The sequence below is a fragment of the Danio aesculapii genome, chromosome 8, assembly GCF_903798145.1.
Source record: "Danio aesculapii chromosome 8, fDanAes4.1, whole genome shotgun sequence".
NCBI lineage: Eukaryota > Metazoa > Chordata > Actinopteri > Cypriniformes > Danionidae > Danio > Danio aesculapii.
Window position 1 is genome coordinate 43794053 of NC_079442.1, and position 20523 is coordinate 43814575.

The window sequence follows — 20523 nt, forward strand, 5'->3', positions numbered from 1 at the left end:
GTCATGTACTTCAGAACGCAGCAGAATTCCTCACACTTGGGAGTGATTCTCCCCCTTATCCATCTGACAACCCCTGCGCTCAATTTCTACAAGTCCAACGTCAATACAGGGCTTCATGGGCTAAATTACTGCAGCAAAAGAGACAAAAGCAGAGCAACAGTGATTTCGATCTCACCTAAGGCCTTGAATTTACAGCAACTCAACCTGACATTCTCACAAACAATAAGACAATTATGTGAAAGCAGCTCCAATCGATGCTGAATATCCCTGGTCACCTATACAGCGATAAACCAGTCAAAATGTAGACAGATACAAACCAGCTGGACCTCAGAGGAGAGCTTAAATCATGACTTTGTGTTATATCCCGAGGTTTAGGTTTGTTGACAGCGAATCAATGTATTTTATCAATGCACAAGATGCTGAAGAGTCCCATTGGCAACATTAAATTCGCAATTTAAACTAATGAGCGACATGTCGAAATGATTCAATCCTACTATTTTTCTGTCCTGATTAATTCCTTTCTTTATTAGGTATTGATTTGATATCACTCAGCCCACTAATGCCCTGTTTAGCACCAGCAAGTGTCAAATGTAAATGTGAGTTTCGGTGACCTGGAAGACTTCCATCGCTTCATAATTGAGTTCAGGATCACGCTTTTTGGCAGCACAAGTGCTACACTGCATTTACATTGATTTCTTAAGGGATAATCCACAGCAAGGTGTGCATTAAATGATTTTAATGCGCAACATTGAAGTAAAAAAACAACTGTCGTAAAACAGACGATTACATAACAGACATAATAGTTAATTTTACATAATGCATGTTGTGGACACTTTAAAATTGACATACTTAAAATATGCATTCATTAAAATATTTTTGGTCAGTTATTGTAATAAAAGTTTCAGTTGATATCTTCAAATGTAGGCTGACACTTTTGTTTAGACTTTCAATGGTTGTTTTTGCACCAGGTATATACAGCTGAAGTCAGAATTATTAAACCCCCTGAATTATCAGCCCCCCTGTTTATTTTTTTCCCCAATTTCTGTTTAAGGGAGAGAAGATTTTTTTTCCAACACATTTCTAAACATAATAGTTTTAATAACTCATTTCTAATAACTGATTTATTTTATCTTTACCATGATGACAGTAAATAATATTTGACTAGATATGTTTCAAGACACTTCTATACAACTTAAAGTTACATTTACAGGCTTAACTAGGTTAATTACGTTAACCAGGCAGGTTAGGGTAATTAGGCAAGTTATTGTATAATGATGGTTTGTTCTGTAGACAGTCGAAAAAAAATAAAGTGTAAAGGGGCTAATAATATTGACCTTATAATGGATTTAAAAAAAATTAAAAACTGCTTTTGTTCTAGAAATAAAACAAATAAGACTTTCTCCAGAAGAAATAATATTATCAGACATACTGTGAAAATTTCCTGAATCTGTAAAACATCATTTGGGAAATATTTAAAAAGAAAAAATGTTCAAAGGGGGGCTAATAATTCTGACTTCAACTGTATATATTAATAAAACATTAATAAAAACAATTGAATTATTTATTATGTTATACCTCTGAATAAATAGATACACCAGTCACGGTTTAGGCTCTTGCATTTAATATGTGTGTTTATATAAAGTCACGGCAACACTTTTATTTAAATTTTTATTATTATTATTATTATTATTATTATTATTATTATTATTATTATTATTATTATTATTATTATAGTAAAGTATGGCTGCTAATTAGTGCTGGTCTTATTCTGCATCTCTAATATAGCCAATACCTAAACCCACACTGTAAAAAAAAAATTAACTAAATTTCAACAGTAAAATAACACAAAACTGCTACAGTAAAAACTCTTAACCTGGTTAACAGTATGTTTCCTTAATATATACGGTTAATAACCGTAAATTAACTTTCCCAAAATTCCCTGCATGACACTTTTTTGTTTTTTTGTAGACATTACGGTTTCTTTAGTTTTTTTTGTACATTAGACTTTTATGCTACATCTAATGTTGATTATTAATGTTTATTTCATTATTTTTAGTAGTTGTGTGAATGACTCCTGGGAAAATTTGTTATTGTCTGTGTAACAAAGGTATGATATGTAGATTTCTGTATTTCAAAACACTATAAATTATATGACTATTTAATACTATAAATAGATAAAATATGGAAGTTTACAGTCAAATTTAGAAATTTAAGGTTTCTACTGTAAATTTAACGGTAAAGTTCTGGCAACCACCGCTGCCAGTTTTTTTTACCGTAAAATTTTACAGATTTTTTTTTAACCATCAACGTCAAATTAATAGTTTACCAGCTACTAGGTCCAATTGCTCTGTCAAACTGTATGAATGAATGCAATACTTTCGAAAATCATGATTGTAATAGATGTATATATATTGCTAAGACTGTAGTGTACAGGTACACCATGATTGTGTAAGAAATTCACTTAATTGTGTGATTAGCTGTGTTGGGCACGTTCCTTTAAAAGAGTAATACGTTATAGTTACTAGTTACTTCTCATAAATAGTAACTGAGTTACATAATTATAAAAGTAATTAACTACCAGGGAAAGTAACTATTGCATTACAAAAACAAATCTAATGTCAAATGACTATAAAATAAATATAAAACATTGTACACTAATCTACACTATTTTAACGTTATTGTGGGACAATGTGAGAGACAACGGCAGCATGTCCTCAACTATATAACTAGATATTATTTTGTTTAATTGTGTCTAAGTAATAAGTGGAGAAAAATTTAGTTTTAGTGGCTTTAACATCATGGCTTCGTCTTCTCCTTTGGTAGCAGAGCTCATGTTACCACCTGCGTAGCCAATAACTTTGTGGCGGCATGTGACGACGTGAGGTGCTTCATTAGTTTAGAATTACTAGTCACCTACACAGAGAGACTCTTTTTTTTTTCTGGGTACAGACCAATTACCAACCTACGTCACACATGACGTCACACGGGTCCCTGGTTGCAAAAAAAGACAGGCTGCAATAGCAAACATGTCGTGTTGTGCGGTAGGATGCCAAATTCGAAAAGTCCAAAAATAGAAAACGTAACTTTGACCATACACCACACTGCTTTAATGCAAACTGCAGACGTCTTTGGCTAAAAGGGAGCTGAATGAAGTAACGACCTAATTTAAAATGCAGTTCTCATGTTGTATCAGGTAAATTCAAGCTATGCTGAATCATACACATTACTCATTTTTGATTGCAGAAATTATTTCAGCAAAAACAGTTACATAATGGTTAATTAAACTGCGGACACTGAATGCTAAGAATGAAACGTGAAAATGTAAGTTATTAAGGTAAACCTGGTTTTATGTTCACACATTCATTCAGTGACAACTTGTGACACACTCCCTATATTGTTTACCACAGCACTTTGAATATTCGGTCTGCAATAACCTGCAAGTGTGACTTGAAAACAACATTAACACTGTTTATTTGACTGAACAATGTTGTATTTTGATAGTAATTGGCTGCCAATATGATTTCACTATTTAGAGTTTGCAAATAATACTTTTATGAAATTATATTATTAAGGAGAAAGTCTGAATGCGAATATAAGACCAACTTTACCTTTATGTGTAAGTTCACATACCTTGCCGTACAGATGTAGTTCACTGTCAGAATGCAGTTGTTTTGCTCGTTGATGATTAATTACCGAGGCCTTGTACAGTTCCGTCTTTTTTCCTTGTCTTTGGCTAGGCAGAACCTCGGTTTTTAGCACTACATAGTGTTGAATCTAGTAATCATGGAACATTATTTCTTGCACATGACCCCAAAGAACAACATTGTTGGCATCCAAAGACTTGTAGGCCTTTAACTTGACTTTTGTAAAATCACTTGGAGCTTCAATGAGATTATTTATTTCGAGCTGGAAGCTTGGCCATTTTGTCTTATCCAATATTCATTGGAAGGGTGCTATCGCAAATGGACCTGTCAGACGAACGCCGCTCACTTCAACGTTAATTTTGCCGAATCACTAAGCTTATCACTGGGTGACAAGCTGTTATAATACGCTGACAGCATTATGTAAATAATTTATATAATATGTAATCAATATATCTTATTTCTAAGACAACAACAAACTCTGTACCACATCGGATGTCATTCCCTCGCTGTAAATGCTAGTGCTCCTGTTTTTTTTCTGCCACCTCCTTGCAAACATGTTAATTGGTCTGTTAGTTGCATGATACATCAACATTCTTCCCTTTCACCTCAACGAGGGGAAAAGTTGTGCTTATACTTCCAGTTCGCAAACACTTCCTTTCAACTTGAATTGTCTGGTCGTTGGTGTGTGCCACTGATTGTGCGTGTGCTTGTGTGAACACCCGCCTGAAGCTGCGGTCACACTGGGCTTTTCTTCCCATAGACTTCCATTCATACGCACGCGAATGCGTCAGACTGGAAACGCAAGGTTATGCGTCCAGTTTCGCAGGTTGCTGCTGTGCAAAGTTCAAGCTTGGTGAACTATGAACTGCAAAATCGCATCACTTGACTGTGTGAGACCAATCGAGGATCAAAACAGGACCTCCCTGGAGAGAAATTTATAGCATGGAGCAATCGCTCGCTTTTTTAATGTCTAATCATCTTGTATAATCCTGCGCCTTTTTGCAGCGCCACACGACAGAATTTCGCACACACAAATCCCGGTGTGACCATAGCTTTACTCTGCCTCTGATTGGCAAATGATGGAAATGTACTCTAAGCCAATCATCACGTTCTCAGTTACACCACGTTTACACACACCAATCATCGTCACTGGTTGGTTATGTGTAGGCCCACACAGAATCTGCACACGCAGAATTCCGCATATTTCTGCATATTTTAAGCCATTAATTCTGTTTATTTACTTGAGTAAATCTGTGTAAATCCATATTTATTCAGTTTTTTAATTAGTTACAGTAATATGATTGACTAATATGAAAATGTTTATCTGATTTATTATGTACAATGCAGTTTGTAAAGTGATATTTTTTGTCTTTTAGTAGAGATATTATATGAGAGACTTGCAAATAAAGTGAATCTAATTGGATTTGCTTTTTAAACACTAAATACAAGTTAAAAGATATTTTTTATTTCACATATTAGGGTTTAAGTTTTGATAATTCCTCAGAAATCCGCAGATTTTTACCAAAATTCTCCACAGAAATAGCAAAAACATCCACAGATTCCGGCTGGCCCTAATTATGTGTCCCGCCCCAGCCACGAACACAAACACACTCAGCCCAGAGAAACAGAATTCCTATGGCTGAAAGAGACGCTGCTCGCATGAAAACTGCTTCACAGTTCTCAATTATAATAACACGCCTTTTATTGTCATTAACGGTAATGACGTTGTAACGGGGAAATTCATTTGATTACGTATTACTGAAAAAAAAAGTACCGCCATTTAGTAACGCCGATTATTTATAGCGCTGTTATTCCCATCACTGGTGATAAGATTATAAGTGGTCATAAACTAACTATATTCTCAATTCAAATGAGTATCGGCTTGAAACCAAAAACAATAGTCTATATGTCACGATTTAACAAGCAAATGCCTTAAAATAGAGTGTCCAAAATCCCCAAAAATGATGTTGCTTTTGCTTTTGTCACATACGAGAAAAATAAATGATCTAAATAGTGATCAATTTTCAACTTTTCCTCTTACGCAGACATTGGTTTCCATTTTCTGACAGATGATAAATATTCACAACCATTAACTTTGGTGGCTCTAGCATGGCAACAATGTGACCCCACACCTCAGTAAACGGCGAGTATATAATAAACCCAATTTTAAAACCCTTCACGTCTTCTCAACGAGATCCAAATGGTCTATTTAATGAGGGCTTTGGTCATTACAGGATGAAACGGAGCAGAGAAGCCGAACAGAGGAGCCCTTTAGCGTGTAGTGTTGATTAGAGATCACAGGCACTGAACGGCGACAAAGACAAAGGTGACAACAGAATTTGAATGGCTCCAATTAAACGCTGCTCAATGATTCATGTCATTTGTTTGTGCGCTTCTTACAGGCATCGTTGACAGTGCGGTAAACACTGCGAGTGCTCAGAGGAGAGATTAATGAGTGGATTAGGCAAACACAAAACGAGGTGTGATTGTGTGTTTAGACCACTGACCTGAAGAGGAACCAGCACTTGTTTCAACTTGTAGGACTTTGTTCTGTGGAAATAAACACAAAATAGTACAAATAAATTTACATTTTCGTTGTTTATGACAGTCAATGGGATGCAAATTTGTTGGACTTCTCACTCTTCACTATATACAAGGGGGTGCCCAAACTTTTTCTTATGAAGGGCCAAAAACTAAATTTGATGGTGGGCAAGAGGTAAATATACCCTACTGTAAAGTTGGCAATGTAGCTTCCTAAATTATTATTATTATTCATTATATAATTGAATTAATACTATCATTTATTACATTTAAATTAATTGTATTAATATATATTTTGTACACTTTATAATGAATAAATGTCTTACAAATGTGAACAATGCCGTTTATAACATACAAAAAAAAAAATACTCTTTGCCTTAATTTGCTTGCTGATGTCCGCTATCCATCAAGTGATTGTATTTATTTATCTTTTTTTTTTTATTTGATTCATTCACAACATTTCAGTTTGCGTTTTTCTGTAGCTCAACAGCTAAAAAAGCAAAAGTTATATTAAAGGGCACCTATGGTGAAAAATCAACTTTTCAAGCTGTTTGGACAGACATATGTACAGGTATAGTGTATAGACCGTCATATTGGGGTGAAATAAACACACCCAGTCCTTTTTTTTTCATATTTAACAACAAAAACGGTGGACCAATTGGAGCGGTTTTGAGACCAACCGCAACTTGACGTAGTACAGTCTCCCCGCCCACCGAATTGATTGACAGCTGTGTATTAAACATGTCTCCGAAGTAACGCGTATAATTATATCAACAAGATAGGACGTGCAAGAAAGCAACCGTGAATTAAAGGTCTGTTCAGTTAGCTAAGATCATCAATCATCATCAAACGTGATCAAGAGTAAGTTTTACAAGTTTAAAATGTTTTAAAACAGTGCACGTGTGTAATGAATTACAGCGATTTACTTCAGATTTACCTCATCAGCACAGCCGCGTGTGAGAACAATTATAAAAGAAGACGCTTCAACCCCGGTTTGTGGACGTTAAATCAGGTTTATTTTGTATATTAACATAACAGATATCCATACAGCAGTGGAGATGAACCTATATCCTGTCACATTTGCTGTGTGTGCGTGCTTGAACTTTGTAATGACATTATGACTCATCGTTGCAACTCTACAACAACTGCATCAAATACTCATTAGTAAAGTTCTTACTGTAGTATTTCTCACAAACGTTACTTAAGATCTCCTACCTTCATGTCTGTCTGTGGTCTGAAGCAGCCGAGGGAGGAGATTAAGGCACACTGACAGGCATGTGGAAACCGCTACCTGCTGCTCAGAGCCATAAAATAGAAACTTATGAAAGGTATAATTAAAATCTGATGGGTGTTTTGAGCTCAAACTTTACAGAAACATTCTGGAGACACAAAAGACTTATTAAATCTGGAAAAAGGGGTAACCTAGGTATATGTTTTTTTTTAGTTTTTTTTGGACTACACTGTAAATAAGTTCTTGTTACCTGAAATGTTTAGTTGAATCAAGTACATTTTTCTAGTCATCTCAAATTATATCTATTAAACTGACTAAAAATATGAAGTAAAAGTATTTAGTTCATATAATTTAAATAATTGGACGTCACAGTGGCGCAATGGGTAGCACGATCGCCTCACAGCAAGGAGGTCACGGATTCTCCCCGTGGGTTTCCTCAGGGTGCTCCGGTTTCCCCCACAGTCCAAAGACATGCGCTACAGGTGAATTAAATAAGTTAAATTGGCCATAGTGTATGTGTGTGAATGGGCGTGTAAGGGTGTTTCCCAGTGTTGGGTTACAGTTAGAAAGGCGTCCGCTGCGTAAAACATTGACTGGATAAGATGGCGGTTCATTCCGCTGTGTCGACCCCTGATTAATAAAGGGACGAATCCAAAAAGAAAATGAATGAATGAACTTCATCACTTTAAAAATTTGGTGAAAACCTGATTTTAACATAAATAAAACCAACATAAAAATATTTATATAGACTTGAGTTTTTGTGGTTAAAATTTGTAATCTACTAATTACCAATGTAATGCATGTGTCTTAAATAAAACATATTTCAAGAAAGAAAAACCTGTCTGATTGTCCTCTAGCTCAACTGCTGCAGCACCTCACCAGCAATGCCACCAGTTCAATTCCCAGGAACACCTGCGCTGATAACAAAGAAGCACACAATTAAAAACATCTGTCAGTTCAATCAAACGTACATCAGAATAACACTTACACATTGGTGTTTCCAGCCATTCTTTATTATCACTGCAAGTTATGAAAGTCCCAACTTGACCATGAAATGCACATGAATAAATATTAGCCGTACAGACGTAGTGGGAGACCGGACATTATTAATAGAATCTGCTTACATGTAATTAGTGATGATTAGCTGATGATTCCTAATTAAAGAAGAGCTCGTTTGGCAGATTAGATTAGACGAGTACAAAGGCAAAAATAATAAGAACTCTGGAGCTTCAAAGGCAAACATCCATCATCCTTTTGTGCAGAATGGTCCAAGTGAATGCTGATATGTCAGTTTCCTCAAAAATGAAAATTAAAGATTAGCATTTTCCCACTTGTGGATGATTAAAAAATGAATTTCGTCAGGATTACCTTCAGAAGCCAGAGGAAGGGATTGGACAGGCATTTAACGCACCATGCACAAACGCAACACCCAAGAACCGTTCTCGTAATAAAGCTTAAAGCAAAGGTAATCGTCCACATACCACAAATCAAAAAATATACAGTAAGTAAATATACAGATTTACATCTAAATCAATACAGAACCGTTGATGGATAAGGTGGATGCTAAACATATAATCTTATGTCACTAAAACTTTCAATACCTGTACTAAACAAATAATCATCTTATATTGGTTTGGTCAAGATTCATTGCATCTAATATGGTCCTTAAGTAGCAAAAAAAGCCACATTTAAAGGGATAGTTCACCCTAAAATGGAAATTCTGTCATCATTTATTAATTAAAAGTTTACGAGATTCTTTTTTGTCAAACAAAAAAAGATATTTTGAAAAATGTTGGAAACCTGTAACCACTAACTTTCATTGTATTGTTTGTTTTTTTGTATGTTTTTCCTACCGTACTATGGATGTCAATGGTTACAGCCTTTCAGCTGTTCATAAATTATCTTATAAAGTGTTCACCAGAATAAAGAAACTCAAAAAGGATTAGAACCACTTGAGTAAATAGTGAGTACATTTTCATGTTTTGAGTGAACTATTCCTTTAATTTGACATTTCATCAGTTCATTTGCATCTCCTTTGACTAAGATCTGTAGTATATTGGTAATCTGCAAAATTTACCACTAATCAATTTTGTGTTTAGATGTCTAACAGACGTCTAAACTTAGATGGCTTGGCTAAAGCAAGGCTAAATTTGGGCTGTCAGTGAAAAACTAATAGACATCTAAGAATAGACCAAAACTAAAGTAGTCATCTAATACAGATTAGACAGTTAGTAGTCGTTAATTTTTTATTTTATTTTATTTTTTTGTATTTGATGACTAGTCTAGTTTTGGGCTTTTCTTAGATGTCTATTAAATGTTCACAGACAGCTCAAATTTAGCCTTGTTTTAACATAGCCGTCTATGTTTAGACGTCTTTTAAACTTCTTTTTAAAAAAATGGTTGCAGGGTTGAGTTGCCTTAATTTTTTTTTTAAGTTACACAAGGTTTAACTGTGTTTAGACGTCTAATAGACATCTAAACAGAGATGGCTTGGCTAAAGCAAGACTAAATTTGCGCTGTCAGTGAAAATCTAATAAGACATCTAAGAATTGACCAAAACTAGACTAGTCATCAAATACAGGTTAGACAGACATCACATATGTAGTCGTTAATTTTTTTATTACATTGTTTTTGTATTTGATGTCTAGTCTAGCTTTAGGCTTTTCTTAGATGTCTAATAGATGTTCATTGACAGCTCAAATTTAGCCTATGTTTGCATGTCTATTAGACACCTTTACATTTTTAGTTTTATTTGGCTTGTTGCCTTCAATTTTTTTGTTGAATCAACAATTTTTTTTAAGTTTAACTTAAAACATTAAGTTCATTTGATTGATGCAAGTAGAGACGACTAGAAACGTTTACTTGATTCAACTAAAAACGGGTTTTCATTCCCATCATATTAAAGGGAAAGTTCACACCAAAACATGAACATTTATATTGGTAAACGGTTGGATAAATCAAGACTTGATAGCTCTTATCATCATCAGTGCAAGCAGTTACACAGGAAAAGAAGAGAAAGTGAGCCTGAAGACTGATAGCAAAATATCAGTCACAAGATGCCACGATTAATCAAATAAAACAATTCTATGTACCAGAATTTTTTAAAATGTCCAGAAAGCACTGAATAAAAGCAGAATCATGTCATAACATTCACAAAAAAACGACAAGGGCATTGACACAAAATAGCCCTAAAATGCTGTTAGACACTAAAACAGGCGTTTAGCTTCTCATGGGAGTCGAGCAGGAATCAAGGGCTGCTGTGAGAAATTGGTCCGTTCCCCAACAGCGAGACAGACAGAGCGGTGTCGAATTGAGTTGTTAAGCTGTGGAGAAATTACTGCTTAACAAGAAGAGTCAAGGGAACTGCCACTTGAACATTTTGCGACCCTCGCCCAAAAATGTAGAATTATCGCAGCAATCAAATGCACGCCCCATTTCTTTCTTAAACTAATCTCTTTTTTTTAAATAAACGATTCTGTTTTCATTCAAATAGAAGCAGCATACTGTAGAGATGTACGGCAGACATGATGATATTTGGATTTCTGGCACAAATAAATACAAGATCCGCTCTTACCCCCACACATTCACACACCCAAAATAAGTGTCTCTAGCAGATCGAATATACAAAACAGGCAATACAACAGTGATAGCAGTTTTGAGGACGCCAACATCACACATACGCTTTCCTGAATTAGTGGTGGTGAAGTGATCCTGACCCGCCGAGGCCAGATCACCATCCCAAATGCACAGTTCACAGACGTCAAGCAGCCAGGGGTTTGCTCGACAGACTCTTTTTCTTTTTCTACCAGTTCTTACCTGACAAACAAAACATTTAAAGTGTTACGTTACATTCAGTAGTATGCAAAAATCACAGATGGACTGTTTTTTGACCCTCTGTGCTCCCCGTATGTCAGAGATCTCTGCAGGTCTTTTGTAAGAGATGAGTGCAGTTTTCCTCCTGGTAGCCGTGAAGAGATGAGAGAAAGAGAAAGAGAGGTGTACTGAAATCCAGTCCAGTTTTAGCCTGTGGTTTTGGAGTTTTACGCAGGGGTGGTGTCTTTACTCAAACGCACAATCTCCTGGGACAAAACTTCCAGATCCTGCAAATAAAAACAAAAATTATGATAATTTAAGAATGACAATTAACAATCAATATATTAGGACTTAAACATGGGCTGCTTCCAATATCACCTACTACTCAATGGGTACTACATTTGATCACTGAATTTACTACACGATCATTAGAAACCTCTCCCTAATCAAACACCTCTGCCTAATCAAACACACCTGAATCAACTTATGAGAACATTAGAAGAGACTCCAAAACCTGAAATGAATGGACCAGATAAAGAAGACATCCAAAATATGTACTGTAGGTGTGCCTCTAAGAACAAGGTTGGGAAACACTGCTATATAGTATGAAAGTGAGTAGTATGAAAGGAACTCGGACATACTAGATCCGCCCATTAGTCATTGTCACATGACCTACCCACTTCACTCCCATTCGTAAATTGTCTTGCATGGCATCAAGGGATATTGTTGCGTCCATCGGATGCGAACTTTGGAATCTCACCAGAAGTAGTAGGTCATGAAGGTACTTCTCACATACTTTTTTTCGAATATTGGGACACAGTACTCAGCTCGCATACAGTTTTTGGTGTACTATATAGTATGAAAGTATGGAATTTTGGACGCAGCTGTGGTGTATGACGATACTTTCTGTGTTCTCATAAACAAAGAGGCTTAAAAATCCTTGTATACATGAGTGATGGGAAGTTCGGATTATTTTACTTGGACCGTTGAGTCTTGTTCATTAAGATGAACAAATCTTTCTTCTGAGTCATTTTTTTCAACTTGTCAAAATATAATTAAAATGTTATGCTAACAAACACATCTACAATTAACCCTTGATTGTTGATCAGACTACAAATAAGTCATCACTAGAATACTACTGTAAAATGCGATGCTAGTACGAACAAGAAAATAATCCTTCATTGTTTACCTGGTCTTTTGTCTATGATTAGCTCTGCTCACCTCTTCTGGCATGTCTTCAAATTAGAGTTGTTTGTTTACCTGACACGAACAGTCCGATATAAGCTTAACCAATGCATACAGTCTGAGCTGGAAAAACCCATGATAAGTTCACCTTTTGAGTCTTCAGGTTTTTGAGTTGTTGGTTGGCTTCTGTCTTTCACATGATAAACCAACGACTCAAACGAGGACTCGAGAGACTAAAGGATCAAATCTTTTTTCCGGCTATAAATGCACATGATTGGCTTCTGTCTTTCACATGATGAATGAACAACTCAAACCTGACAGAGAACTCGAAAAATGAACTAATCTTCTCCTCCACTCGCACAAATGTGGGCATGCGCGAATCAACGAATCACTCCCTGAGAGAACTCATCATTCTTGAATCACATAAAGATTCGTTCAAGACCAACCAATCACTACTATACATGTTGAAATGGTGTGTATGTGTGTTAGTGGTATTTACTAACAGCAATGTTTATAGAAACATGGAAAAAGCAATGGGTAGATTACAGAATTGGCAATCATTTATTGACTACATCACAAGACTTCTAGGTTTTAAATATTTTTGTCAAGACTTCCAGATGTAATAATCATTTAGGGTCACTGGATATGATTCATTCTGGATCACAGCTAAAATGACCAGTATTTAGTAACTTCATCACCACATTTATTACCAAATCCCCTAATTCAGAAGCATTGATTGGATTTTTTTCACACTTACAAGGCTGTTCTATATTGTGAATATTCTAAATCGACACAATAGTACTTTTAAATAGGAAATAAATGTAAAAGACAAAATAAATAAGAAAAAATGCCTTCATTGTATAAATATATAATCATGCGAGCCAAAACAATGTAACTGCAATATGATTATGAGTCTTTTCAAATGTAATATAATATATGTAATATACTGATCATCTAATCCAAATTACATAAGAGTTTTTCCCCATAAAAAGTTCCATCTGACAACCCAATTTGAACTTCTTGAGCCTCATTTTGGCCTGATTTTGTTTGAAAAACCCTGTTTAAACTGTGGCCCTATTTGCACAGGGTATTAATTTTTCCCCTGATAAGATCATAAGTGAACACGGCTACATGCAATCGAAAACTGGATCTGAAAGTTGAGCTTGTCAACTTTTGGCCTTTTCCAGAGGTAGTTGAAAACATGGTCAACCAGATTGCTTTCTTAAAGTAACCCTCATGATCAAATGCAATCAAACAGCCATTTAATATCACCTACTCTACACCAACTGACCGAATCCTTAAACTTTAGGAGACATGTCATTGATCTATGCGAAAGACCAAGCTTATTTCACAAATTACATTGAAAGACTTTAGATACACCCATCCATAGCCTCTTCCCTCAAAAAAAAAAAAAAAAAGCAAAAATTCAGGGAAGTAAACAAACGACTAAAACATTAAAAGTACAAGTGAAATCAAAACTGAACCATATTAAGCTCACATTGCTAGTTGTTTTGTGGCGAACAATTCATCTGTGCATCTAAAATAAAACCTGAAAATGCACTTGCTGTTTGTTTTGAGCCAAATTCTGTATGTCTGTATGAGGTATTGGGCGTGGCTAACATACTTAACCACACCCCCAACTGTCAGTTTTGACAACAAACAGAAATGATGAGGAGGAGGGGTCTGTTAGGTTGTAATAACTTCTAAAACAATTTCCCTATTTTTTTTAATGAAATGCCTTCCTTACTACATGCAATCAGCTAGCAGTAATAAAAACAAGCCATGCCCACTGTTTTCTCTTTTAATATTCTGTCTCTCTAGGAACTGCTTCACAATACGAAAGAAAAAATACAGCTTCTGGTTCATGTGGACTTTAAAACTCCAGGTGTAAATGTGAATGTGTCTCCCTCATCTACTTGTGATCCAGACGATCAAAATACATCATTGTAACAGTGCCTGTGTGGTAGTTGAACACAGTAAATGTTTATTTACACCGTTGCCCTCCTGCGAGGCTTTAAACAGTCGCTTGAAAGCAACCCAGAATATCTCTCCAAAAACTTGGAATTTAGAGCTGAAAAGTAAGAAAGAGCTATTAGGCAGTCAGGCCTGAGTTCGGCTGCAATCACACACAGTATTATACTCTCATTCTCTCACAAACGCACACAGCAGAGGCAACGCTGCATGCACTGTGTGCTCACTCTAAAGCAAAAAAAGCCATCAAATATTAAGTGGGCTGTTTGTTTCTGGGCTGGCGGACCCAACTGCCAGTAAATATTCATAAGCTTGGTGGATAAGAGAGAGAGATGCTGCAAGTCCACATCAGCCGGACATTTTGGTCTGTAGTTACAGCTTGTCCACTGAAAGCCTGCTCTGCCAAAATTAGCAGTAAGAAATATTATAGTTAACATTTTACTTTGATAGTAACTTGCATTCCACATTCTGTTGACTATAACTGCATTTCAACCAACTTTTATAAATGTGTTGATGGATTGTTGGATAATTTGAGTATAGTCTTAAACATATTAAAATCTGAGTATTGGTGTCCATGTCAATGTACTCACTGCAAACATAACATACAATGCTAGAGCAGAATTGACCCTTCCTAAGCATCTCAAGATGTCTGTGAACCAATTCAGAAAGTTTCCCGCAATGCAAACCTTCTTTTTCTTAGTCATGGACTAGTTTTGCAGAGGGATCGTCACTCCATCTTGGTCTTAGTTTGCATCGTTTGTCTCTGCCAAGGTTATGGCAGGGTGTTTTTGTAACCTACAACTCCCTATGGGCACCAACACACACTCGCACAAGATGCTCTCCGCCAAGATCCAGACTGTTTCCAGGCCTCACTAGGGCTCGAACGCCCCCACAGCAAGGATTTTATTCGCATTCACAAAAACAGAGCACCAAACGTCACATATCGAGGCATTAATAAAGAATGTAACGGATGCGAAGTGGCAGAACGTGGCTCGTCCAATCAAATTCATAATGCATTAGTGTTGCGAGTCTTTTGTTTTTAACTCCAGACTTATATAACGTGAAGCTGCTGTTTTTCCACTGATGCTGGAATTATTCATTTTACAGGAACGTCTTTTGGTTTGCGTCCACGTCAACTGAGGAAGACATTCAAATGGAACCAAGCACCTATTTGTATTTAAATCACTGGATTATACAAAGACAGGCGTTACTAAATGGTTATGTAATATTGAACACATTTTTAGATATTCAGCTATAAATAAGCACATTGGATATAGCATAAATGCATGAATTTTAACCAGATTAGTTTTATATTCATGTTTGTTTCATGTACTTTAGCTCTTTTTTTCCACAATGAAGGGACATTGTACATTATAGGTGTTTTATGTACGCTTTTTACTCTTCTAAAGCATAAAAATATCATAAAACGTTTGCAGATATTAAAGAAACATGCAAAGTGAACATTCTTGTTTATCTGAAAAGCAATGTTGAAGTCAGTTATTCAGCTTTAAAAGTTACATGCCAGAACGTTAACTATTAACTAACGTCAACTGTATATGAAAACATTTAAACATTTATTATAATTATCTTTACTCATCCTAAGTATTCTATTCATGCACATGAGCTCTTATGTTATAGGCAATACATAATGCATGCAATTTAAACAAATGAACACATGGCTTCACTGCAGGAACAAACCTCCCATTAGCAATGCGTGGCTCTGAAAATATCAGGAGGGGTGTGAGAGGTTAATTGTCATTAGTCAATCTGTGTGATGGTGTGATCCCATCAAACGCATCGCCCCGCAGGCTGCCTGACGTGCACTTTCTATTCCTGCTCCGAGAAACATTTTAGCATTAACAACACGCCCACCATCCTCTTCACTTGCTGATGAATAAGACCTCTCAGTGGAGTCTCAGGCCCGTATGACAGTAAGCCACCCACACACACCATCACACACGCATGCACACACACAGACACAGTACAAACACATGATCACACTTTCTGAGTGACTGCAGCCACTTCTCTCCTTGCAGGTGGAAATCTTGTGGTCAGTTCACCTCTTCTCACCTGAATGAGTCATTGCTCAACACGAATCGGCTCTTTACTTTTAAAAAAAAGCATCAAATTCAAGTTTTTTTCCCCTCAATCAATAGTATGTCATGAAACTTGGCTATTACTAGGAGTCAAGATGACTCGCCTGAGAAAAAAAAAAATCAATTGTTTTGTTTTTGCAAAAAGAAAAGTAAAGAAAACATCAGAACAGAACCATCAAAACCCCAAAACCAAAGAAAAAAATAAGTAAATATATATTTAAAAAATTGAAATTACAAAATGCATAATACAAATTAAACAAACCATAAACTAGACAAATCCTTATGCTTTTTCAAAACAAATAAAAAAATACAAATATTTTTAAAATGCAATCCTTATATATCAGAGAATATGTGAAGAAAACGATCAAACAAGACACTATAAAATTGACAACTCAAATCAAAACCAAATCCAACAAACAAGACAAAGCCCAAACAAAAACAAAAACTAAACGATATAAAAAAAAGAATGAAAAAAAGAACAAATTGTAAAAAATTATACAATAGGAAATTATAAAATTTATAACAAAAGCGTAAAAAAAAAAAAAAAAAAAACAGAAAATAAAATGGATTTTTGTGGATCATTTTAATTAAATTGAATATTTAATGGATGCTTTATATGTATATTAGCTTGGGCTAATTAAAGAAATTTTTTAAATAGATATTTATTTCTGAAAGAAAGAAAGAAAGAAAGAAAGAAAGAAAGAAAGAAAGAAAGAAAAAAAAAGAAAAACTTGTCAGCTAAAATACACTGTCAAAAGGCAAAACCGGTGAAATAGAGCTGTTGTTATTTTTGTTATGATGTTCAAATTATGCTGATATTAACTCAGTCTTCTGTGTGCACAGACTCCATGTGATCCAAATAATCGCCTTTGAAAACAAGCTTTCATAGCCAACCAAAAATGACTTTACAGTCATATAATACTATACTACACAGTTGAAGTTAAAATTATTAAATTAATAATCCCTCCTGTAATTTTTTTTTAATTCTTTTTCAAATATTTCCCAAATGATGTTTGCCAGTGCAAGGAATTTTTCACAGTAACTCCTATAATATTTTTTCTTCTGTAGAAAGTCTAAGTTGTTTTATTTAGGCTAAAATAAAAGCTTAATAAAATAAAGTTTTTAATTTTTTTAAAAACATTTTAAGGTAAACATTTTTACCCGCCTTAATCAATTTTTTGTTTTTTTACAAAACAAACCACTGTTATACAATAACTTGCCTAATTTACCTAATTGTTACGCTTTTATATGTCACTTTAAGCTGAGTATCTTGAAAAATATCTAGTAAAATATTATGTACTGTCATCATGGCAAAGATAAAAGAAATCAGTTATTAGAAAGGAGTTATTAAAATTATAATATTTAAAAAATGTGTTGAAAAAAATCTTTCCTTTAAACAGAAATTAGGGGAAAAATATACAGGGGCTAATAATTCTGACTTCAACCATATATAGCGGTTCATCTCTCTCTCTTTACCTTCTGTAGGTGCATGTTCTTTGTCAGTTGCTCCTCCAGCATGTTCTGCAGCTTTTTGTTCATCTCGCGCAGATTCTCATCTCCGGGTTTCACCAAGTCCCTCAGCACAGAACTCAGACCTCCACGGTCAGGCTGAGCACCATGAGCCAATCCACCACCTCCTGACACATCTGAGATATAAAAAAAAAACAGAAAGATGCAAACATTCAATCAATCCAGCTTGTGGTTTTTAACCCCGTTTTCCCTCTCAACATCTATGAATAAATCCATGTGTATCTGGGGGCCATTAGTGTCTGCTGAGTGAATACAGAGTGCTTGCGTTTGGAGGAAAGCAGTTCGCTTCACGCCACAACATTACGAGCACCTCGAGTGCAATCATCCGCAGGTTTGACGAAAGCCACACACACATCTTAAAGTTGCCAAATAAACACCGTTCTACATTCACAAGAGCTGCAAGAGAGTCTGTCTGCTTGTTAAATCTGACGTCATGTTTTAAACACCCTATCAGATGGCAAACACAAACAACAAATGGTATTAATGTATGCTGAAAGTGTGATGTAGTACTACTGAAAATCTTGATCGTAAATGTTTCTATGGCTAATTATAGAAGGTCAAACAGTTATTCATCTTTTAGAAGTCGTTAAAATGACTGTCTGGGATGCAGCCGGTCCAGAGACTACAGGAAACACTGTGATTTTGTAAAAGATTCACTTTTAATAGGTGATATGACTTAACGGTGATCATGAATGGCTATTGAGATTTTCTCAAATGCAATTGAAACAGTATTGCATATAGTCACAACTTAAAGGGAACATAGTTTACCTCTTTTTTTATGATTTAATATTAATTTTATGGTTCTTCTGAGTGTGCCAGTTTAGGTTCAGTTTAAAACACAATTCAGATTTTTTTATTATAATGTGTTAAAAAGTGTCATGTTGGGGCCGTGTCCACAGTTCGCTGATTTATGGGTGTGTTGCTTCACATGTAAATTAGTTTCGGCTTCCCGCCAACGTAACAAGGGGGCGGGGCCATGACGGAGAAGGAGAGAGAGGATCACCATTCAGTCGTACATGTACGACTCTGACACAGACCAAGCAGAGAGTACAAAATCATTTGTGTCTTTGTACAGTTTTACAGCCAACTGTGTGCTAGTTTGAAGTGCTGAGCTTGTACAAAGAAACTAATAACCACGCACACTGAATTAACTTTGAGGCACCGGATGCGCCACTCGAAGCTGCGACACGGCACACCAGACACTCTCTGTGGCGCACCAGAAGCATGAAGTGTCCCGAATCGTCGCGCCATGCATTTTTAAATTCTAAACAGGTTTCTGCAGCGGTCTGCGGCGCCCAGCCGTCGACTTGAGTGTACCCTGATAGAAACCTATGTTTAGAATTCTAAAACGCATGCTAGTTAAGATCACAGGGAGCTTCTGGGATCGCGAGAAATGCAAACGGCTGAAGTATAAGGTAGACTCAATGAGAAGTACACATGTTTGCAAACCTACCTAAAGATACAACCAATAATTTTGGTTAGAGCAATAATGTGGAGAATATTGCTCTTGTGTTGAGCCCAATGAGCCTTGCATCTAAAAATAGAGCTAGGGTGTTCCTTTAGTGATATTGCTTCGACTCACGCTGAAAATGGCGGACGTGAATCAACAAACTGAGGATATGATGACGCGCCTGTCAATCAATATTGGTGGGCGGGGGGACCACTCTCCTACGTCAAGTAGCGGTCGATTTGAAAACCGCTCCAATTGGTCCACCGTTTTTTATGTTGTTAAATTGAAAAAAAAAAAAAAAAGCACTGGGTGTGCTTATATCACCCCAATATGACAGTCTATACACCATACATGCACATATGTCTGTCCAAACAGCTTGAAAAGTAGATTTTTTTACCATAGGTGCCCTTTAAGCAAAGTTTAAGTAAAAAAAAAAAAGGATCACAGATTCAAAGCCTTACAAAGACAGTTCATGAGAAAAAAAACTGTATCATTTACTCACCCTCAGGTTGTTCCAAGGCACCAAAAGACACAAAATAAGTTATTTTATTTAGAAGTTAAATATAAATACAAAATAAGTTATTTTATTTATAAGTTAGTTTTAGCTGAATCTATTATCCAATATACAGTGCTCAGCATAATTGAGTACACCCCATTTTGAAAATGAATATTTTTATCCATTTCTCAGTGAATATGGGTAATATATATTGGTGCATTTGAACAAAACAGATTTATTAAACAAATATATTTATTAAAATAATAATTTAGTCACCAAACATGTTTAGAAATGGAAAGATAATACATTTAAAGTCATGCTAAATATGGCAAACATTTCAACAAAAATTGTATATTTTTTGGTTTCTCTTGATTTTTGCTATTTTGAAAAAGTTATTTAATATTTTTCCCTAACATATAAATTTAAGCTACTGGTTTTTGGACTGTTATTGTAAGTTATTTTGTTAGATTAGCTCCAGATTTGACTTCAGTACAGACTAAACTACTGTCTATGCACACATATTATAAAGCATCCTATAGAAAATATACATTTTCTATATCATTTTC

At 35.5% G+C, this 20523-nt stretch overlaps 1 protein-coding gene across 2 annotated transcripts in view; it reads right to left on the minus strand.

Moving 5' to 3' along the window:
- Positions 1-8411: 8411 nt before the first annotated feature.
- Positions 8412-20523, minus strand: part of gripap1 (GRIP1 associated protein 1) — a 97824-nt gene continuing 85712 nt past the window's right edge. For both annotated transcript variants that reach the window (XM_056464034.1, XM_056464033.1), the window contains 2 exons: positions 17958-18127; positions 8412-11516 (listed from right to left, as the gene is read on the minus strand). In XM_056464034.1, the coding sequence (XP_056320009.1) occupies positions 11457-11516; positions 17958-18127 (230 nt within the window). In that variant the 3' untranslated portion in view covers positions 8412-11456. The remainder of the gene's footprint in view (positions 11517-17957; positions 18128-20523) is intronic.